General features: G+C 43.2%; 1 protein-coding gene across 2 annotated transcripts in view; it reads left to right on the top strand.

The window, feature by feature from the left end:
* The window catches only part of UNC5D (unc-5 netrin receptor D), a 761,056-nt gene that overhangs the window by 533,857 nt on the left and 202,814 nt on the right, over positions 1 to 24,385 (top strand). For both annotated transcript variants that reach the window (XM_033949939.1, XM_033949938.1), the window contains exons 5-6: positions 17,917 to 18,097; positions 24,160 to 24,327. In XM_033949939.1, the coding sequence (XP_033805830.1) occupies positions 17,917 to 18,097; positions 24,160 to 24,327 (349 nt within the window). The remainder of the gene's footprint in view (positions 1 to 17,916; positions 18,098 to 24,159; positions 24,328 to 24,385) is intronic.

Below are 24,385 nucleotides of genomic sequence, written 5' to 3'. Positions count from 1 at the left end.
TGCAGCCCCTGAAACAGGCAGCGAGATCGGGGCAGCAGAGAGCAGGGCAGAAGCGGCACTGGAGCAGGAGAGTCAGTACAGAGGTGTGCGACTGGTCCCCAGCAGTCGTTTTAGGAGTTGATCAGCCAGCCCAGTCGGATCGAGAATTTTGTGTTGTGAATCGCTACTTTTGAATGTCCCTCCCCTCATTTGCATGTGCGGATCAGAGGATGGTCGGCAGAGAGGTAAGTGAATCGGGCCGGAGGGGAATTTGGTCGCTAAGGGTCGCAAACCAATCAGTACACGATCGATTTGCTTTGTGAATCTAGCCCTAATTACCCACTGAATATCAGCAGGTTGTCACTTATGAGCTCACAATCTAAGTTTTGAGCCTGGAGCAATGGAGGGTTAAGTGACTTGCCCAAATTCACAAGGGGCTGCAGTGGAAACTGAACACAGTTCCCCAGGTTCTCAGGCCACTATACTAGCCACATTAAGCTACTCCTCCACTCATGACAATATGCCTTCTCTGATTACAAGAAAGCCACACATTTTAACCACTTTATCTTATTGCTGATTTTATGCCCATGGATTAGGGGAAACAGCAACTCTGGCCAAAGAAAAATGTGATGTTAGCAGGTACAGCACAAGCTTCCAGTGCATTATGTCCAGGATTGTTTGACTCACTAGCTCCCTCCGGTACATAAACCACTGGAGGAATTAACCCTCCACTCCCACCCCATCACCCTTTTACAAAATCATAGTGTGGTTTTTAGCGCCGGCCACAGTAGTAACAGCTCTGACACTCATAGAATTCCTATGAGCGTTGAAGCTGTTACCGCAGCGGCTGGCGCTAAACACCGTGCTACAGTTTTTTTTATATAAAAAGGAGGGGGGGGGGGGTGGTAAATGTGGTGCTATTATGGACAAATGGGAAAAGACTTCAGTAGGTTGATTTCAACCAAACTTGTCATATCTGGAGGGAGCCTTTGGGGGTATTTCTCTCTCTTTTTTTTTTTTTTAAAATAAGTCTTTATTCGTTTTTGACATCAAATGCAAAGTGCAAACACATGAACCAGGGGTCCCCAAAGTCCCCTGCATGCACTGCTTTCAATGCATATTCATTGGGGAAATCCTGAAAACCCCGACTGGATTCGGCCCTCAAGGAGGGACTTTGGGGACCCCTGAGAACAGTCAAGTAATATAACCTACTGCACTCTATTCCAACAAATAATATAAAGTTGTTTATCCCCCTCCCCCACCCTAACCCTCCTCCCGCCCCCTCCTTGATGTGTATAACAATCTATTTTGTTAGCGGGCCCCAAATGTCCTTGAATTTACTATATCCAATTAATGCAAACCAGAATAAATTGCTCCTCATCATGACAGGAGTAGCCATGCAGCTGATAATGAAAAATTGGAAAAGTTGGGATAACCTAAATTATAATTTCTGGTGGGAAACGTTATGCCAGATTTATAAGTTTAAAAACATTAATTCTTTGCAGAGGGGGTATCTCTTAGACTTGGAACCCACATACCTTCAGATGTGAGTAATTTTGAGAATGGCTTCTTGGGTGCTTAGCAGAAGAGGCTGGCAGACCCCAGGAGCAAACAGGAGCAAAGGACAGACGCATGGAACACTAACAGTGTGCAGAAAAAATAAACATGTTGTTTTCTTTCATCTCCTGTGTTGTGTGCAGGTTTTTCATTTTGGGTTTTTGTTAATTAGGAAGTATTTAAGGCTACTGCCTCTCAGCTCTCCCCTACAAAACTGTTTGTGCCAAATCACCCCAATCCCCCAGTCACAACCCAAACCCTCAATGCAATATGTACCCCCCTAAGAACATCACCCAAACCACCATTGAACCCCCTGGCACAAGAACTAAGCAAAGTATCTCCCCACCACCAAAAAGGCAGCCAGTCCGGTGGTATAGTGTTAGCACAGGGACAATCCTCTTTCACTCCCAGCCCTATTGCACTGAATGACGGGTAGCTGTGGCCCCTGGACAGGAATACCGAGAGCTGGAGTTCTGGGAGAAGAAAACACTCCAGTAAAGATAGGTGTAACCTGGACTTCCCAGGAGTTGGAGCCTTGGAAATATGTGGCTTACAGAGCTTAAAGCCACATATAGGAATCTTTAGCGCAAGGAATGGCACCCCAAACCTAAGGATCATTGCAATTATTTATTGGGATTTCTTAACCACCTTTACGAAGAGATTCACCCATGATGGTATATAGCAAGTACAGTTCAACATAAAATTTACAATTTTGTTAACGGCATAACAGTAGCAAAAAGACAAAATATAAATGCAGTGAATAAGATACACTCAAAATCAACACAATTAGACTTAATAAAAGGACTACCATAAAACAGTTTCAAATATACAGCTCCCCTCCCCTCCCCCCCACCCCACCGATTCGCGGTTTCCCTAATCACGAATTTAGTTATTTGTGATTTTTTTGCCCCTTGATTTTTATTCAGAAACGCTGCCCAAGACATCCCCCAGACCTTACTTGGTGATCTAGCGGTGACGCGGGGCAGGAGTGATCTTCCTAAGCTCCTACCCCGTGCAGAGCCGTCATCAAAAAGTACTTAGCAAGTTTAAAAGTCTTCTATCCCCCATTCAATTTATTCTCGCATTGAACACTTACTCACCTCCTTTTTATGGCAAGGCAAGCAGCCTCGGATTGCACTTCGTAAACTGAAATGTTCTAAGGAGCAGGGAGGAGTCAATTTCCCTAGCTTTCGTGAATATCACTATGCATTTTTGATGTCTCAGGGCTCCTTATGGTTGAATGTTGAGTCTATGCGTGTAACTCCTACGTGGCTACCTTTGGAGTTCTCTTTGGTTGATTCTTATATATTGTGTCATGCTCCTGCCATTCCTCTTCCCCAACTGGCAAAACAAAACCCAATTCTGTTAAGCACTTGGCAGGCGCTTAATTATATTGACTCCTTTTCAAACAAGAAACTGACTGATTCAGTATTTGCACCAATCTGGCGTAACTCCAAACTCAAGATAGGCAACGCGGTGATGGTTTGGAAAACTTGGCAACAGCGAGGAATTTGACATATTTCCCATCTTTTGACTAATGACAAATGGATATCTTTCTCGGATATCATGGCCAAATTTAATATTCCTCCTTCTCAATATTTCAACTGGATTCAACTCCACCATTGCCTTTCTGCGAGGTATCCTTCTCCAACATATCTTCATACCACTTCTGACCTACACTCTATGGCTCTCTCCTTCTCTGCACCCCGGGGGACAATCATCTAACTGGTATAAATATATACATTCGAAATGTTTTCCTGCAATCCCAGCTTCCCTGACAAAGTGGGATTTGGTGTTGCAATCTCCATTAACTGATCATATATGGGAGGAACTGTGGATCAGGATTTTCAAATCGCTCCACTCGGCCTCCCATAGACAATCTGCAATTTTTCTATATCATCGAGCCTTCTGGACTCCGTCCAAAACAGCCAAAATTAAGAGGTCCACGGATGGCTCCTGTTGGACCTGCAAATCCTCCGAAGGCTCCCTACGACATATGTTATTTGATTGTCCCCATTTACAGATTTTTTGGTCCTCTATATGGAATGTGATCACCAAACTTTTTATTATTAACGACCCCTTCACATTAGATGTCTTACTTCTGGGATCCTCGGCACTGTCCTCACCTTTATCTATGTATCATGATCGCCTTTTGACCCTTTTGTTATTTATAGCTCTGCAATTAATTCTACAAAATTGGAAAGACTTTTCTAACCTCAGCCTTACTCATTGGTGGAATTCAGTATCCCTCCATGTTAAATATGAGAGGCATATGGCAGAACGCTCTAAGTCACTATCCACTTATGATAAAACTTGGTCGATACTTATGGACCATTTTACTTAAGACCTTTGAACTAATACGTATGAGATCACTTATTGATATAACCATCACTCATTTATTTGTTTTACTTCTTTGCACTACCATTGATATCTCTATCTAATGTATCTTAGGAATCAATATGACCCTCTCCACGTTTATAATATTGGATTTTACTAAGCTTTTATATTCTCTATGGCTTTATATAATCGCCTGCATTATGGCATTATACTTTTTTCATGGCCCTGTCACTCTATCTTGCAATGTACTCTGGCCAGAAGACTGTATTAATATTAGATTTATTATTATTATTTGTTGATTCTATGTTTAATTCCGATATAATATCTTATTGTGATATGATGTACCGGAAAGGAGCTGTCACTTGTTTTTTTCTTGTTGGGCTTTCTCGGAAGCCTCTTGTTGTCTTTTTTATATCTATAAAATCAATAAAAATATTTTGAACAAAAAAAAAGTCTTCTAAAAAGCTGGCTTTTCAAGGACGCTTTTAACTGATTCATTTAAATTTCACCGTAGTAGGATATTTCAGTGGCCCAGAAGTACTGTTAAATGAAAATTAAATGGGTATCCTTCCCCAACCTCATGTTTCATTACCTATCCCTTTTTATTTGTTTAAGAATTGTATTTATTCCTTTTTTTTTCTCTCCTCCCTTTTCAAACGTATTATTTTATAAAAATTGTATTGTCTTGTTTTTTTTATTTTCTGCTTTCACTTAATTTTTAACTAAATGTAAATCGCATTGGATTTAGATTTTGCGATCAAATCAAATATTTTAAATAAACTTGAAACTTGAAACCTTAGAAAGTCTTTCAAATTGTACAGAAGTGGACTGTTCTTGTCCATAAGAACATAAGAACTGCCATCTCCGGATCAGACCCATGGTCCATCGAGTCCGGCAATCCGCACACGCGGAGGCCCAGTCAGGTATACACCTGATGTAGTTTTAGTCACCCATATCCCTCTATGCCTCTCGTAAGGAGATGTGCATCTAATTTGCCTTTGAATCCTAGCACAGTGGATTCCTTAATAACCTCCTTTGGGAGAGCATTCCAGGCGTCTACCACTCGCTGTGTAAAGCAGAACTTCCTGGCATTTGTCCTGGACTTGTCCCCCCTTAGCTTCAAACCATGTCCTCTTGTCCGTGAAGCAGAACTTCCTGGCAAGGGAATAAGCCGACATCATTTTTTTTTTCTTTGAAGAACATGTAGATGAGTCTACCTGGGCCTCTTCCGTAAGAACCTCCTGTGTTTGTGTACCAGAAACCATTGGAAACGCTCCAGGAGGAACCTCTCTATTGCAGAGCTGCCAAGTTACCCAGTTTCAGGAGAAATATATTTTGGCCAAACCTGGTTCTGAACTTACATTCTAAAACTCTGGGTTATTTATATACCCTGATTCTATCCAGTGAAGTTCATGCTGCAGGAACCATAATGCATCTTGATAGACATTGCCAGAAACCATGACTGGCCTTAAATCTTGTTGGAACTGGGTAATTTGGCAGCTCTGGTTAAACTGCTGTGGCTAAAGTAGTACGGTTGCCTTCTTTGCCCATCTTGTCATAAATTCCAATAAATAAAGGTAATAAAAATAAATAACAACCCCTCCCCCCACCGCCCCCTTTACCAAACTGTAGTGTGGTTTTCAGCACTGGCCGCGGCGGGCGGTAACAGCTCCAATGCAAAATAGTGTTCAACTTTTTGTGTGTTTGTTATGTCTGTTTATTAACTTTAACTGCCATAGGCACTCAGATTTAGCTGAATCCTGTGCCTTTCTTTGGGCTGGTTCTAGACAGGTCAGTTACTATACAGGGACTCGAGGTCTATATAAAAGACAAGAACAAGATGAGAACTAGGATTGTTCATGGTAAGTTTGAATATAACTGTACCTTGAAGGCGTCGGCACATTGCGCCACAGCCTCAAGGAAAGCAAACAAAATGTTGGGTATCATTAAAAAGGGTATCACGACCAGGACGAAGGAAGTCATTCTGCCACTGTATCGTGCAATGGTGCGCCCGCATCTGGAATACTGTGCCCAGTACTGGTCGCCGTATCTCAAGAAGGATATGGCAGTACTCGAGGGAGTCCAGAGAAGAGCAACTAAGCTGATAAAGGGTATGCAAAATCTCTCATATACTGACAGACTAAAAAAGTTGGGGCTGTTCTCCCTGGAGAAGCGGATACTTGGAGGAGACATGATAGAAACCTTTAAGATCCTGAAGGGCATAGAAAAAGTAGACAGGGACAGATTTTTCAAATTATGGGGAACCACAAGTACAAGGGGGCACTCGGAGAAATTGAAAGGGGACAGGTTTAGAACAAACGCTAGGAAGTTCTTTTTCACCCAGAGAGTGGTGGATACATGGAACGCGATTCCGGAGGCTGTGGTAGGCAGGAGCACGTTACAGGACTTCAAAGAAGGTTTGGATAGGTTCCTAGAGGACAAAGGGATTGAGGGGTACAGATAGGCGTAGAGGTAGGTTGTAGGGATAGGAGTAGAGGTAGGTTATAGAAATAGGGACCACTGCTGAGGCAATAGGCCTGATTGGCCGCCGCAGGAGCAGACCGCTGGGCAAGATGGACCTCTGGTCTGCCTCAGCGGAGGCAACTTCTTATGTTCTTATGTTCTTAAGTGCATCCAACACAAAAGGGTAAACAGGGATTACTAGAATAAAGTGCTTGGCAAGAAGCTGGAATCCAGAGGCATCAGAAAGCAGGGCCAAAACAGGAACCCAATGCAAGTCTGGATAAGAAAACAAAACTGAAGCAACAAGGAACAAGCAAAGAAATGAAGCAGAAATACTCAAGCCTACCCTGGACTGGTCCCTGCTGGGCCAATCAGGAAATAGGAATTAAGATAATCAGAAGTACAAGACACAGCTAGGAAATGGCTGGCTAGAGCTGGAGTCCCAAGAGGCAGATTAGCTCCTACTGGAAGATCGGAAGATTGTCCAGTGCAAAGAATGCTGGTTCATGCTTGGCAGGTGCTAGCAGTAGTTGGGGGGGGGGGATGCAGAAATGTTCCAGCTGATATTCAGTTAATGCCGATCAATGTGTTTATGTCCAACACCAGCTCTGTTCCTAGATATTCAATGCTGGGTCATGTCTGGGAACCAGCATTCAGTTATACATTGACTGCTTAAACCTATGCAGTTAAGTGCAATATTCAGCCCATAACCACAGAAGATAGGACTGTTTTTTTATGTGGCCAAGTTTATGAGGTTAAGGGCTAAATATTGACATTGACCTCAGAAGTGCCAACTCCACCCCTTTAACACATACTTAAGCACTAACCGTGAATACTCAGCAGCACTAGCCAGTTAAATGCCACAGAATATTTGATGATAGCCATAGGCTAGATTCACTAAAGCCCCCTTACCTGTCCGATCCTGTTCCGCTCCGTTTCCAAGTCTTGCTGGGCGACCAATTCACTAAAGGCTCCCCATGCAAATCACCTAATCATAAACACGCCCACAACCAATCCCACGGATTGCTGAAGAACGATGCGATCCCACATGCGCCACTCTCCTGCACCAGTGGGAGAAGGGAGAAGGGTTGGGGAAGTAATGGCAGGCAAGCAAGGCAAAGGCATCCACAGAGCCAGCGCCTATGATCACCAACATCATCAGGGGGCGGGGAGGGGGAGCCTGAGGTGGAGACTGTCGGCTAAAGGCAGGAGCCGGCAGTGAAGAGGAGCCCTGATGTGCAGGCTGCTAGTGGTAGTGAGGATAAGCTGGCAGCTGAGCAGGGAGAACAGGCAGCAAACTTCAATCTCCATGAACCTGAAAGTGGCGCATGTCACAACTGCAGGAAGGAAGAGCAGGCAGGGCAAAAAAAAAAAAAAGAAGAAAATTAGCCAGCTGAACTCCCAAAGATCCAGGGATGCCAGGCTGCGAGCCTTGGGGAGAGCCAATTGGTACTCGCTGCAGCCTCTAGAAGTCTCTCTTGCTCTTCCGGCCTCCTGTGATACAATGTGGGCCTTAGGTCCCACCCTGGTGCATAATGTGATGCACAGCGAGGGGTCTAAGGCCCTTATTGGCTCAGGTGCCTCGGGCTCCTCCCTTGGGAGGGGCCTGAGGCGCCTGAGCCAATCAGGGATTTCCTTAGGTCAAAGGAGAAAGAGATAAAAGCAGTAGTAGACAGAAAAAGATTGACGAGAAACTATTAACATTTCTGCTGCTGAAGAAAAGAGATAAAGAAAGAAGACAGTGAACTGAAACTAAAAAGGAAAAAAAAGAGGAGGATGCCAAAGAGATAGAAAATGAAAAAGGAATAGAGACAAGCACAGAGTATGAGCCAGTAAACCAAGCCAGAGATATCAAAGATGGTAAACAACATTATCCAATAGATACTAAAATAAAACACACAGAAAGTAGTTCCTAGAAGTGTGGGGGTAGAAGCGAGAGGCTTCAGCCTGCCCAAACAAGTTAGCCATCAGCCATCTGTGAACAATTTCTTTATTTACTTATCTCTTTAATTTATATTCCACCTACATTCATAGGTGGATTACAAGTACACATACATAATTCATAAAAATTGGACAAAATGAACAACAACTTCAGAACTAGAGAAATATAATGATTTTTTTTAGCTAGCAGCACTCAGTTGCAGTTGTGGACCATTTACAATGCTCAACACTGATTTTGAGGAAAGCATGGTGTTACTGTAATAAATATTGCTAAGCTCATAAAAAAAAAAATATATAGCGGAATTAGAAAAGGTACAGAAAATGGCAACAAAAATGATAAAAGGGATGGGACAACTTCTCTGTGAGGATAGGCTAAAGCGGCTAGGGCTCTTCAGCTTGGAGAAGAGACAGCTCAGGGGTGATATGATAGAGGTCTATAAAATAATGAGTGGAGTGGAAAGGGTAGATGTGAATCACTTATTCACTCTTTCCAGAAATACTAGGACCAGGGGACATGCGATGAAGCTACTAAGTACAGTAATAGATTTAACACAAACCAGAGAAAATATTTCTTTACACAACGTGTAATTAAACTCTGGAATTCGTTGCCAGAGAATATGGTGAAATCAGCTACCTTAGCGGGGTTTTAAAAAGGCTTGGATAATTTCCTAAAAGAGAAGTCCATAGACCATTATTGAGATGGCTTGGGGAAATCCACTGCTTGTTCCTAGGATAAGCAGCATAAAATCTGTTTTACTACTTGGGATCTAGCTGGGTACTTGGGACCTGGGTTGGCTACTGTTGGAACCAAGATACTGGGCTTGATGGTCCTTCGGTCTGTCCCAGTATGGCAGTTCTTATGTTCTTATTGAACCATAGTCTGAAAGCTAGAAATGCATTGCATTATTTCAGTTGATCGCATCTTTGACTGCATGGTAAGCTCCCCAACAAGATCATAGCAGACTAATAACTTGTGATAGTACAGTTAGAACATAAGAATTGTCGTTGCTGGGTCAGACCATCGTGCCCAGCAGTCCGCTCACGCAGCAGCCCTTAGGTCAAAGACCAGCTGGCCACGTCTACTTTTAACATTTCAGGCATCTGTCGCTGCCCTAGGGAAACTCCCAGGGCCGCTTAAGCTCGCCCAAGGCCACTTCCTGGCGAAACCACGCCCATACTCAGCCCTGGCGAAACCACGTCCATGCTCTATGCATCTCCCTAGACCCATGACAAAAACCTACAGTGTAGGTGTCCTGCTTTATTTTTTTTTTTTATTTTTTTTACGTGTGTCCCTATTGGCTGCCAGAAGGTGGTAGGATGTCTTCCGCTTGCTACAATCAGGATGCCCGTTTATAGAATCAGCTCCTAAAAGTCTCCTTACTATGGGAACTACAGAACCTGTATTGATAAGGATCTATTAACTGGACATGTTCCACACGTTTAACCCCCTTTGATAGACAGGGTAGAGACCTTCCAAAACACTTAACAACCTAGGAAAAAGGAAAGTACAATGTGCCGTTCCAAACAAGCAAGCACAGAGCTCTCAGTTATACATCATTTTAATGCATACACCCAAGTCCATTCACATTTGCATTTGATATGTTTAATGGTGTTTCCCTTATGTCTGATCATCATTCTTTTCAGATGCTCTGAAGCATGATCATTTTTCATTATCATTGCTTCAGTGTCTTGCTAAGCCATGGATCAACCCTCTGTTGTTCACAGAGACTATCAGCTAGCTAGAAAAAAAAAAGATACAAGCAAGGCATAGATAATTTTCCGAAGTGAAGCTGAGACAATTAAGGGAACCTCAGCTAAAATTGTTCGCTAGGTAAATACAATATTGAAAGAAGGCCAGAGCATTACAGAAGTGTTCACCATCTGACTCGGTTTTAGATATTCTTCCTGTTCTAATTAAACTAAGAGCCATATAAATATTAATTATTCCACAGACAGATAAATGACAGGCCCTTTACTATATCCGGTCATAAATGTTTGGTCATCTCAGTTACTGCACAATTATCTCAGATGCAGTCAGGTCATAAAAATATACACATTTTACAATTGTGAACTTTATTTCTTGTATTTAAGGATACATAAGGGGGAGTGACCTGGACCTGGACCTGGACATAATTAGTCATGTTGACCCTGCACGGGTTTCTCAAAATAGGAAAAATATATTTATTCAATTTTCTATACTGTTCTCCCAAGGGAGCTTAAAATGGCTTACATTCAGGTACTCAAGCATTTTTCCTTGTCTGTCCTGGTGGGTTCACAATCTATCTAATGTACCTGGGACAATGGAAGGATTAAGTCTCTTGCCCAGGGTCACAAGAAGCAGCTAAGGCTGGCTATCTATAATCTTTAACCAATGTGCCACTCTCTCTGCTGTATCCTATACAAGTTCCACAAGATGGCAGAATTCCGCTCCCATAAATAAGGGCATCTTTTATATAAGAACATAAGCAGTGCCTCTGCTGGGTCAGACCAGGGGTCCATCGTGCCCAGCAGTCCGCTCACGCAGCGGCCCAAAAGGTCCAGGACCTGTGTAGCAATCCTTTATCTATACCCCTCTATCCCCTTTTCCTTCAGAAAATCGTCCAATCCCTTCTTGAACCCCAGTAACGTACTCTGTCCTATCATGTCCTCTGGAAGCGCATTCCAGGTGTCCACCACCCGTTGGGTGAAGAAGAACTTCCTAGCATTGGTTTTGAATCTGTCCCCTTTCAACTTTTCCAAATGCCCTCTCATTTTTGTAGTATTCGAGAGTTTAAAGAATCTGTCCCTCTCCACTTTCTCTATGCCCTTCATGATCTTATAGGTCTTAATCATATCTCCTCTAAGTCTCCGCTTCTCCAGGGAAAAGAGCCCCAGTTTCTCCAATCTTTCAGTGTATAAAAGGTTTTCCATACCTTTTATCAAACGTGTCGCTCTCTTCTGAACCATCTCGAGTTCGCCATATACATTTTTAAGGTACAGCGACCAATATTGGACGCAGTACTCCAGATGCGGACGTACCATCGCCCGATACAACGGCAGGATAACTTCTTTCGTTCTGGTTGTAATACCTTTTTTGATTATACCTAGCATTTTATTCGCCTTCTTAGCGGCCGCTGCGCACTGTGCCGACGGCTTCATTTTCTCGTCCACCATTACCCCCAAGTCCCTTTCTTGGGTACTCTTACCCAATAACAGCCCTCCCATCGTATAACTGTACTTCGGGTTTCTGTGTCCTACATGCAAGACTTTACATTTCTCTACATTGAACTTCATCTACCATCTCGTGGCCACTCCTCTAGTTTGTTCAAGTCCCTTTGCAAATCTTCACAGTCCTCTTTAGTCCTAACCCCACTAAATAGTTTGGTGTCATCTGCGAATTTTATTATTTCACACTTCATCCCTGTTTCTAGATCATTTATAAATACATTGAATAGCAGCAGTCCAAGCACCGAACCCTGCGGAACACCACTCATGATCTCCTCCAGTCCGGCGATTAATCAGTTTTAATTTTTCTATCTGTCTGTGTACGTCTTCGAGGCTTACTTCAATGGATGTTAATTTTTCTGCTTGGTCTCCTTTGAAGATTTGCTCAGGTTCCGGTATGTTGGATGTGTCCTCTTTTGTAAATACATACGAAAAGAAAATGTTTAGTCTTTCTGCCACTTCTTTCTCCTCCTTTACCACTCCCTTCCTGTCTCCATCATCCAGTGGTCTGACCTCCTCCCTAGTCGGCTGCTTCCTCTTAACATATCCGAAGAACAGTTTGAAATTTTGTGCTTCCCTGGCTAGCCTCTCTTCATATTCTCTTTTGGCTTTTCTAACCACAAGGTGACATTCTTTTTAATACTTCCTGTGCTCTTTCCAGTTTTCCTCAGTTTTGCCTTTTTTCCATTTCCTGAATGACTTCTTCTTATCACTTATCGCTTTCTTCACATCTTTAGTTATCCATGCCGGGTCTTTTGATCAACCCTTTTTGCACCCTTTTCTGAATCTGGGGATATACAGATTCTGCGCCTTGCTCACTGTGTCCTTGAAAAAAGACCAGGCTTGCTCTTCAGTCTGCCATATCTTTGAGCTGTTCCTATGTTTCTTCCTTACCATTACCCTCATCGCTTCGTAGTTTCCTTTCTTGTAGTTTAAAGTTGTCGCTGTGGTTCGCTTTCCCTTCGGTGTTCTTACTTCAACTTTGAACTTGATCATATTATGATTGCTGTTTCCCAGTGGTCCCACTATTTCCACTTTCTTTGCCGGTCCTCTTAGCCCATTTAGGATTAGATCCAGAGTGGAATCCCCTCTTGTCGGTTCTCTGACAAGCTGTTCCTTGAAGCAATCCTGTATAGCCTCCAGGAATCTGGTCTCCCTAGTGCATTTTGAGTTTCCAAGACTCCAGACTATCCCGGGCTAGTTGAAGTCTCCCATAATAATCGTGTTACCGCTTTTGCATTCCCGCTTAATCTTGGCTTCCATTTCTTCATCAATAGTTTCGGTTTGCCCAGGTGGACGATAGTTCAGGCCCATCTTTATCTCGGGACCTTTCCTTCCCGGTATTTTAACCTATAGCAATTCCAATTTGTTGGTTGTCTCTGCTGTGTCCACTCTGGCTGAGTGTATGCTTTCTTTTATGTATAGGGCTATTCCTCCTCCTTTCTGACCTGACCTGTCCTGGTGATAGAGTTTGTACCCCGGCAGTGCTGTATCCCATTTGTTTTCTTCATTCCACCATGTTTCGGAGACCCCAATGATGTCTATTTTCTCAGTTTTGGCCATGACTTCTATTTTCCCTATTTTGTTCCTTAGGCTCCTTGCATTAGTACAAAGCTGTGGTAGGGATTCCCCCGTGGCAAATGCATTGAACCCCCATTGCATGAGTTTCTGTGCATTTGCTGCAAGGAAATCACTACTGTAGCTCTTTTAAAGGAGCCCTAAGATATAATTATTCTAGAAGACACGTGGATATAAGAACATAAGTCGTGCCTCTACTGGGTCAGACCTGAGGTTCATCATGCCCAGCAGTCCGCTCACGTGGCGGCCCATCAGGTCAGGACCTACATACTAGCCCTCTATCTATACCCTTCTATCCCCTTTTCCTTCAGAAAATTGTCCAATCCCTTCTTGATCTCCAGTACCGTACCCTGTCCTTTCATCCAGAAAAGGTTCCTGGCCATTTAATTTGCTGGCCTGTGACTTGCCCTTACTAATTCCGTCATCAACTAATATTGCATATTTGGACCTCCCCCCTCCTCCCCCGCCTCACCCATTCTCCCCTTCCGTACCAGTCTCTCATACCCCCCCTTTTCTCCTCAGCCAAGCCTTTAAACCATATCAAAGCGGACCAACACCACTCATCTCCAGGACAATCTGTCAGTCCATCAAGTCACACATGTACATTACCTTTCCTTTAGTTGCTGTACTAATCTCCCCATGATTGTTAATATATTTATGGATTATTTAAAATATATATGTTCAATGTTGACCTAAAAATGTTTGCTCGGGCTTTAGCGGGTAGGCTTGCTTTATACTTATCTGCGCTTATTGGTCAAGAACAAGTTGGATTTGTCTGTGGCAGGCAATCTGTATTACATGTTTGCAAGGTTTTGATGGCGTTGTGTACTCTATTTATGCAGTCTTGACCTTTATTTATGAAATGTGTATACTTTTTCTAGACCAACAATCACACCCCTGAGGCAGGCCTCCATTAGGAAGCCGAACCACGGACCGTGTTGGGTCATCCACATTACATTGGTGTCTTCTAGCCCGCCAATACCTATCAGTTCTAGGCGGTTAACAACAAGAGTTGGCCTGGGCATTTCCAGGGCGAATGCACGGTTAATAGATGCAGTATGCGTCGGGATCTGTGGAGGGTCGATCAGGTTTAGTTAGATCATTTGATAAATTTCTTGAAAAGAAAGGTTTTAAGTTCTTTCCTGAATGTTTTGTAGCTGGGCGTAATAGTCAGCAGATTGGAGAGGTGGCGGTCTAGTTTCACTGCTCTGGTGGCTAATAGTCCATCGTATAATTTTTTGCTTTATAAACCTTTGATTGGGGGGTGGGTAAAGTGGACATTTTTGCATAATAGGACTTTTTATTCATGTACTTTTATATGTATTTTACTTTGAGTTTATATAAATAAATATTGTTTATCCCAAGGTAGACGTGCTCTATCCCACACCCCACTTGTTTCCTTTTATTTGCTGTACCTCCAAAGGAAGCATTTTCTCTGCTCATACATATTTAGAAGTCGAGAGAGAGAAAAAAAAAAATTCCAATGGAAACAAACACTAAAAAGGGTGACAGGATAATTGCGCGCCAGACACCAGCGCGCCGACAATCAAATGCTGACAATTTGGCGCAAGAAAGAAGCGCATCGCAGGAAAACTTAGTTTTAAAGAGCTCCAACGTGGGGGTGTGGGGGGACTCCCCCACTTTACTGCATAGTGTTTGCGCTGTCATTGGGGGGAGGTGTAACCCCCCACATTATAGAGAAAATGGAACTTTTCCCGAAAAAAATCAGAAAAAGTTACATTTTCACTATAATGGAGGGTTCCAACCCCCCCCCCAAGCCCCATCCACAATATCAGCACGAACACTATATAGTAAAGTGGGGGGAGGGAGGGTTCCCCACTCACACCAAGGTTCGGAGCTCTTTAAAACTAAGTTTTCCCGTGGCACGCTTCTTTCTTGCGCTGAATTGTCAGCGCTCAATTGTCGGCGCACTGGTGTCTCGCGCGCGACTGACTATGAACCCTAAAAAGTGTTCATTTCATACTCAATAATCAACTATCATTACACCCCCACGTTGGAGCTCTTTAAAACTAAGTTTTCCTGCGATGCGCTTCTTTCTTGCGCCAAATTGTCAGCATTCGATTGTCGGCGCGCTGGTGTCTGGCGCGCAATTATCCTGTCACCCTTTTTAGTGTTTGTTTCCATTGGAATTTTTTTTTTTTCTCTCTCTCTCTCTCGACTTGTCTTAGGGCTCCTTTTACAAAGATGCGTTAGGGCCTTAACGGATGGAATAACGTGCGCGAGCCGCTACCGCCTCTTGAGCTAAAAACGCTAGCGCACCTTTGTAAAAGGAGCCCTTAGTTCATGAACAACCCATTTTTCAGTCATTCTCTTTCAGTATTAGGACCAGCACATTCCCATATTCCTTTTTGTGTGTTTGTGTGTGTGTGTGTTTGTGTGTGTGAGAGTGTGTGTGTGTGTGTGTGTGTGTGTGTCTGCACTGCCTTTGTGCTCCTCAAAGCATTTGTCTGTAACTATGAATATTCCAGCCACAGACCAATACCGTCTGTCTCCAGCTAACCAGAATGACTGATGATACTGGAAGGATTTGCTTCTCTGGCATGCCATCTAATTGGCTCTTCATGGACTACTTTTTACAGATTTTTTTTTTTAAATATAAACTGGAAAACTCATGACATTGCAAACCATCTGTAGCTGGTTAGTATGTGAACAAATGTGTATTTCCAATCCATAAACTCATTACCATTCAGACACTAGCCGTAGCGCAAGTTCCAGCCTTAGGTTATCCATCTGAGCTGAACAGTAGAAGGTTGACTTCATGAAAAAAAAAAAAAGCTAAACTATTCAGAGCTGTAAATTCAACACTCAAATGAGATGCGTGCGGTGATTACATGGCAGGTCCACTGTATCTTCTGTGTGCCGATCCTATCAGTAATTGCTTAAATGTCACCTTAGCAGGTTCTGTTAGGGGCCCTATAGTATGATACAGATATGCGTTGCTAACAAGACAGTTTTGCCAGAGACACAGAATAGAACAATCCCTTTTAAAAATCCTGCTTTTAAAACTCTTTCTCCTTCGTTTGCTCAGTGAAGATGAACATTGTGAACTCATATGTTTCAGCCTCAGCGTATGGAGCTCAGGGCATTGAGGGGGCAGCTGTCACCACGGCTTGATACATTTTACTTTATTTTTTTTTTTTTGGTCTGAAGAAATGATTTGGGTGCTAGCAGCATGGCCCGCAAGCAGCAGTGTGTATACGCTTTGAGTTTGCTGTCACAGTGAAGAGTTAATGATGTGCTTTCAATATGCATATCATTACATTCAAACAAGCTGTTGAGTTCTGCTAAGGGAATCTCTTCCCTTGCTAAGCTATGTTTTGATTGAGGTCCATCAGTCTGGGGGGCCACGCGTTCTTCTTGTTGCTCCCCGCTACTCTTCTTGCTTTGGTATATTGTGATTCTTATGCCCCTCGCTGAAGGATAAATAGATGTTTTAAACAGCCTTGTGCTTAAATGACTACAACAGTGAATCAATAACAATCAAGGAAAGAATTGAGCAAAAGAACAAAGCTAAAACGCGATCCCCGCAGGAAACAGAAGGTTGTAATAAAGAATTTATCAGTAGAAAATGTAAAGTCAAAGATTTTGAAGGGGGAGGAGGAAGGGAAGAATCTGGCACAGGGAAATGAGTTATCAGGAACCAGTGAAGTGGATTTACATCTGGAATTATGATATTCTAGCTCTTCCAGTTGGGTCTGGTTTTCAGCTTTATGGATGGTTGTGTTCAGAATTCTTATCGGTAGTTATCGCCTAAATGTTTGACAAAATTAAGGTAGAAACTTTATGCCACCCAATTTTTTTTTTTTTTTTTCAAAATAAACGACAGTAGATATACTTCTACATGACTCAGTAATGATTATTTGCAGATTCCTCAGAAGCGCCTTTAACCAGCCTATCACTGTGTTCACGGCTAGGGAATAATTTTATGGCACACATGTTATCGTCAAATCTGTTTGTGAAAGTGCTTTGTGCTCACATTAATATTATGAAAATGTAAACTTATCCCATTAAATAACTTTAAATCAAATAAATATAGGGCTCTTTTTACTAAGGTGCGTTAGGGCCTTAACGTGCGGAATAGCGCGTGCTAAATTGCCGCACGTGCTAGACCTTAACGCCAGCATTGATCTGGCGTTATTCTTTTTTTTTTTTTGCCATGAAAATTTTAATGATAGTTTCCCTTCCTTGATGCCGCCTTTTTACTTTCTTCAGCCTGTTGATGGGGAGAGTGAGCTGGCGTTATTCTAGAAGCTTACCGCGCGGTATAGCGTGCGGTAATTTTGTGCGTGCGCTAAAAAAGTTAGCGCACCTTAGTAAAAAGAGCCCATAATGGGCGCCTTAGCATTTAGTGCATGCTAAATTGGTTAGTGCACACTAAATCGGTTAGCACGCCTTAGTAAAAACACCCCTTAGCTTTTTTAGCTTCTTTTCATTCATTCAAGCTTTTTTATCTGCGTTGGGAAGGGACCCATTCGACATGTGTCGCCACCTGGCTTTTTCAAGAATAGCCCTCCCCCTTCAGTCACATTTCACACCATCCCGACTTAGCACAAAGCAGATTGGACGATGGCGTGTGTGCCATAAAATTGTTCCCTAGCCGTGAATAAAGGGATTGGCTGGTTGGAGGCACTTCTGAAGAATCTGCAAATAATCATTATTGAGTCATGAAGAAGCATATCTACTGTTGTTTATTTTGGTGTCACATAATTGTGGCAAACAGTAATAACATATATTAGGCTATATTGAACAGCACTAGATGTTTTTTTTTCAGCATGTTGACTAACTCCTGGACATCCCATTCCGCACTCAGAACCCCCTTCTCTATCTTCTCCCTAGGTGGAATGGCTAAAGAACGAAGAAGTCATAGATTCGCTCATAGATGAGAACATTGACACCAGAGCCGATCACAATCTGATCATCCGCCAGGCTCGTCTCTCGGATTCTGGAAATTACACATGCATGGCCTCCAACATAGTTGCTAAGAGAAGGAGCAACTCTGCCACTGTTGTGGTTTACGGTACGTATGATCTGATGGGGGGGGGGAAGAGCTGTTAAACCCATCCTTTCCCTCATCACCACCTTACTATTGAACATAATTATTGAATAGAGGAGTGGCCTTATGCTACTAAGATGTATGTATGTTCAAGATGTAGGACTTTAAAAAATAACACCACAGTTTACCAATATTAATACAAGATCCTCTCAGGGTAAACCACAGGACTTATCTGCCTAAGTAAAGGAGAAAGGTCTCAGCACCACACCAAGGATCATATGCTTTTCTCCTTTGGTTCTCGTGGTGATGGGTATCTTCCATAGACCAAACAACCTTCACAATAATATTGCTGCCAGTTGATAATAGAAGCTGTAATTTGCTTACATTTCTCCCGCTATTACGAATATTAGTTGGGTGTTTGATTTAATAATAAGTTGTGAAAAGCCATAAAAAATAAATAAATAATTTGATAAGCCCAAAATATTAAGAAGTAGATCGTAATAATAAGTGTGTAAAAAGCTGGTAACTGAGCAATATTATTGTGCAGGTTGTTTGGTCTATGAAAGATACCCATCACCACGATAACCAAAGGAGAAAAGCATATGATCCTTGGTGTGGTGCTCTGAAACCTTTCTCCTTCACTTAGGCAGATAAGTCCTGTGGTTTACCCTGAGAGGATCTTGCTTTTCAGAGGCAGAAGGGAATGTATGAGCTGTCCTGGTAGCTTATATATAAAGTTGCTGGTTTTAGGATTCAATATATTAAAAAAGTTGCTGACTTTAGGTTTCTATATAAAAAAAAATAAAATAGATGGTTTTGTTTTTACTTGAGCACTGGAAACACACCACTTCATCTAATACTTTGTCATCCCTCCCCTGCCTTGTCTTATATCAGCCCCTCAGTTTCTATGCCTTTTCTACACTGATGACTCCAAAGTGATGAAAACGTAAATATTTGATAGTACTGTAAAAGATACCCAGTAAATAGGGACTGTGGCATGACAACACTGGTGTTATTGTACCATCAATTAGCAGGAAATTGTACAATTGTGCAATTTATAAATGTCTAATGACAGAAACCCTACATATAGGGCACGTGTTATATACTATCTTGTGGAAGGGCTCTGGTTCAGTTCTCAGGTCATGACCTCTGCTCCCTGGGTCAGTTGAAGCTGGGGTTGCTGTGATGGCCATGTTTATACAGAGAGGGGTATGGTTGTGGTTGTGGTAATTTTGTATGGAAGGGATCCCTAGATGCTCAAAATCAGGACCCATGATTTTAAGGTTCTGAAGGGAGTTGGACTACCTGATTCGGGACACAGGATGGTCACTGCAATGATCCAACTAAGGTTTGGGGACATGGGGATTTAAAACACAGGGGTAAAATCCCTAGGTAGCAGGAATGGGGGGTTCATGGTGCCAGATCTTAGTCTGAAACTGATTTGAACTGGAGATTGAAGAAGTAGGAGAGAACTGCACGGTCATGAAACAATCTGGATGGCATCTCCATACCTATTAAAATCCTCCAGTACTAAATTCTGTGCTCTCCTCTTACAATGGATACAAACCATGCTTGCAGAAGGACTTTTCCCACAAGACCTCAGCAAAATTGTCATCACCCCAATCCTAAAAGACCCTAAAGAAGCAACAGATCAACCATCCAACTACAGACCCATAGTCTCAATACCACTTTATTACCAAACTAATGGAAGGCCTAGTAGCCCTTAACAACTACCTAGAAGACCACAACATACTCTACCCTACACAATCTGGTTTCAGAACCAATTACAGCACAGAGACACTACTAGGTCCCCTCCTGGACACAGCTAGACAATACCACAGCACAGGTAGAAAAATGCTGATTATACAGCTGAATCTCACCGCAGCATTTGACCTGGTGGACCATAACATCCTACTACAATAGGAATCACAATAAGAATACAATAGGAATCACAGATAAGGTACACATATGGTTTCAAGGATTCCTACAGTCAAGAACTTACAGAGTAAAGTTGAACAAAGAAAAATTAGAACCATGGTCAACCCATGTGGCGTACCCCAAGGATCTCCACTATCCCCAACTCTCTTCAATCTCTACATTGCATCCCTCGGCACCTGCTTGGACAAATTAGGCTTAACCTCCTATAGCTTCGCAGACGACATCACCATTCTCCTCCCTTTTGACCAACCAATGTCCTTCATGACAGACACACTACACAGAACACTTGAAGCAGTAGCAACATGGATGAAAAATCACAAATTGAAACTGAACCCAGACAAGACAAAATTCATTCTCCTTGAAAATAACAAAACTCCAACCATAACAAATCTAGTAATAAACTCAATCGCATACCCCATACAACCCACTCTAAAACTTCTAGGAATGACGATAGATAGATGCTGTACCATGCAACCACAAATCAGCAAAACAATACATAAATCATTCGCGGTCATGAGAAACTTAAGGCAAGTTCAAAAATTCTTCGACAGAACACAATTCCAGTTCTTGGTCCAGTCCCTAGTCCTAGGTCTTCTAGACTACTGCAACATTTTCTATCTCCCCTGCCCCGCAACCATGACAAAACAACTACAAACTGTTCAAAACATAGCTCAAAACACAGCTCTAAGACTTATCTATTCTACTGAGGAAACATGACCATATCACTGCAGCATACCTCAACTCACACTGGTTCCGAATACAAGCAAGAATACTATTCAAATTCTACTGCCTACTATTTTAAATCATACACGGAGACAGCCCAGCCTACCTGAACAACTGCCTAATCCTAACTACCACAACCAGACATAGGAGAACCCACACACCATTCACGCACCCCCCAATCAGAGACATCAAATGAAAAAAACTATACGATGGCCTTCTAGCCACACAAACAGCAAAACTGGACTACCAACTCTCCAATTTACTGATAACGACCCCAGACTACAAATCGTTCAGAAAAGAAATAAAAACCCTGCTATTGAAGAAATCCTTGAAGACAAACTAACACCGCAAGACTCGTCCCAATTCTCTGAAGCAATCTGCTCTACTCTTTAATTCCTCTGGAAATGGCCAGATAACTCCTTTTGTAATCCACCTTCAACTGCAAGGTAATGGCGGAATAGAAATCACTAATGTAATGTAATTATTGTCATTCATCGTGATTTTTCATATTACAGAAACTCATCAAACAAACAAACAAAACTATTTCATAGCCCTGAACTCTTTGTAAGAGAAGGAATATGTAGCTGGTCACCCAGACTGTGAAGTACTCCTGGAAGAATTCTGCACACAATATTTCAAAATTCTGCAAAGTTTATTTGTTATATTTTGCATATAATTCTCCTATCCTGAGGCCTGGAATTTCTTCCTGCCTTTTCCTTTCTCAGGTTCCAGCCCCCTCAGCTCCCTCTCTCACTCCAACTGCAATTCTGTATCCCTCTAATTCCCACCCCTCTCTCACTTGCATCCTGAATCCTCCCCTTGGCCCACATAGTCTGGCATCTCTCTCTCCCTCTCTCTACTGACTAAGAATCTCTTCCTCCCTTCCCATCTCCTTTCTGGTCTCGGTCACTGTCTCTTCTTCTCTCTACCATCCTCCAACCCCCACTTGCGGGTCAAGCATCCATGTCCCCTCACCACACCCGCCACCTCTCTCGCTTGCACCCTGAATCCCTTCCCTACTCCCCATGGTCTGGCATCTCGCTCTCCCTCTCTCTGGTCAAGCATTTTTCCCTTCTCATCCCCCTTTCTAGCCTGGGTTTCCTTCTCATCTCCTTTCCCCTCTACTTACAGGTCCAGCATCCTTGTCCCCTCCCCTCTCCTCCTCCCCCTTCAGGTTTTGCATCCATGTCCCCACCTCAACCCCCCCTCCCCCACTTGCAGTGCAGATGTCCCCTCTCCAATCCCCTCTTCCTCCTCCTGCAAGTCTAGCATCCATCTCCCCTTCTATCCCCCCCTACTTGCAGTCCAGGATCCATGTCCCCTCCTCCCCCCCCCAAAAAAAAAATAATAAATTGTGGCCTAGCATTCATGTCCCCGTCCCCGTCCCTTTCTCCTCTCCCGCATGGGTCTGACCTCTCTCCCTCTGACCGACCCCCCCATGAGATCAAACATACCTGCAGGCCTCCCAGAGCAGTTGGCAGAGTTAGCGCTATGAACAGGCTGTTTGCAGTCGGACCTGCCAGAGCCTTCCCTCTGCTGCATAATCTATCTACAGGAAGTGATGCAGCAGAGGGAAGACCCTGGAGAAGTTGACCGCAAGCAGTCCATTCACTGTTCTGCTTCTGCCAGCCGGCTGCCACCACTGCTGCTTCCTTGGGTAGCCTGAGGGTTGGCTGATCTCATGTGTGTGTGTGGAGTGGTGGGTAGGGGGGTTGTCGGTCAGAGGGAGAGAGGCCAGACTGCCAGACTGTGAACTGAACTAGAGTCCATGACCTGAGTACTGAACCAGAGCCCTTCCACAAAATAGGAGAGGAGGGAGGGGACGCGAATAGGGACAGGGGCTGAATTGAAGGTCTGCATAGAATTCTGCACAGCAAGTGCAAAATTCTGCACAAATTCTGTGCTGTGCAGTTGCACAGAATTCCACCAGGAATACTGTGAAGGTACTGAGGCATATGCATTGCACCTGTTTTGTAAAGGAAATATAGGGGGTAATTTATAAAGAAGGTATTAACATTTAACATACAGAAAAGAAGAGGAGGAGGACTGAATAAAGAATAAATAAAAAATAAATTGAAAGGAACTAAGTAGTAAAGGAATGACAACAAGCATTTTATTATGATGGAAACTAGACTGAAAACACCCTCTGGGTGCTTATTTCTAGGTGCACTATAACTTCAATTATTCTATAAAATGTGCTTGTGCCAGACATGCCCCAACCCTCCCAGGTCCACACCCCCCTCGTAGTTGTATGCTATGGAAATTGCATGCACATTTTGTAGAATTCTAAAGACAGATACATGCAAATTATTGCCAATAATTGATTGTTAAAACTGTCATTTATTTAGCATGTTCTTATCCCCCTCAATCTAAATACTTGGGTACCCAACTTGACAATTAGCACGCAGAGTTGTGCTCCCAGCTCACAGACAAGGTCAGTTACATGCAGGATTATCAGTTGTCCGGATTGCCCCAGACAACTTTTCAAAACCCGGCATTTTGTCTTAGTAATTCTAAAATGGCAATTAAGCATGCAGTTGCTATTAGAATTGCACTTAGCATACAGCCTAACGCTACGCAACCTATAGAGAATTCTACCATATAACTTCATAGAATGGTGTCCCTTCCCTTGTACCTCTGTAACGTTCCTGGCGCCAGTGTCGGCTCTTCCTGGATCCTTGCCTAGGAAGTGACGTCGGGGAAAGAGCCGACGCAGGCGCAACAGCAGGTTCGGGGGTTTCTGCTCATGCCAGAAACATTACAGAGGTACGGGAGAAGGAAAGAAGCACATGCGCAGCAGGAGGAGGCGGGGAAGGAGTGTGTGGAGGTGGGGGGGAGGGATAAAGAAGAGGGTGGGGGAGGGGTGCCACTTCCCCGGGTGCTTCTCACTCTCACTATGCCACTGTCTGGCCACATTCTATTTTGTAATGCCTGGCGCCCAAATCTGATAGCATGTGACTCCGAATGGGGAATGGCCATGTCATGGGCATGGGCATGGCCATGTCATGGGGCATAGAAATATCAGGGGCATTCCAAAAAGTTTTATGCATTGTTACAGAATAATGGGTCACTGTTTGCCCAACTTGGGTGCCAGCATTTGCACCAGGTTTCAGCAAGTGTAAGTCTGGTGCCCAAAGTTAGGGTGGGAATGGGCAATAAATACGATTCTTTAAAGGGTGTGTAACCTTAATAGAATCTCACTTGGCACTGATCTTTTCTGGCTCCTTTGTTTGAGGGCCATTTATAGAATGCAACCCTAAATATCCATCAGTGCATGCTAAGCTTATAAAATTACCTCAAGTCGCTAATAAAATTAGCCTTATAATTGTTTCCCTATACAATGGAAACGCTCCACAAAATTATCAGTGAGAAGAAAAATATTAGTAAGTAAGAGCTTAATGCAGATTGCCATACTTCTCTGGCAGTGAACGGAGGTTGGTCGTCTTGGACGGAGTGGTCATCGTGCAACGTGCGCTGCGGCAGAGGATGGCAAAAACGATCGCGGACCTGCACCAACCCCGCGCCACTCAATGGAGGTGCTTTCTGCGAGGGAATGTCTGTGCAGAAAATCACTTGTACTTCGCTGTGTCCTGGTGAGATATGCACGGCTACCTATGGCAAAAAGGTAGACAATATAAAACCATATCATAC

Source organism: Geotrypetes seraphini, chromosome 6 (genome assembly GCF_902459505.1).
Source record: "Geotrypetes seraphini chromosome 6, aGeoSer1.1, whole genome shotgun sequence".
In the NCBI taxonomy this organism is placed as follows: domain Eukaryota; kingdom Metazoa; phylum Chordata; class Amphibia; order Gymnophiona; family Dermophiidae; genus Geotrypetes; species Geotrypetes seraphini.
This window is presented reverse-complemented; position numbering and strand designations above follow the sequence as displayed.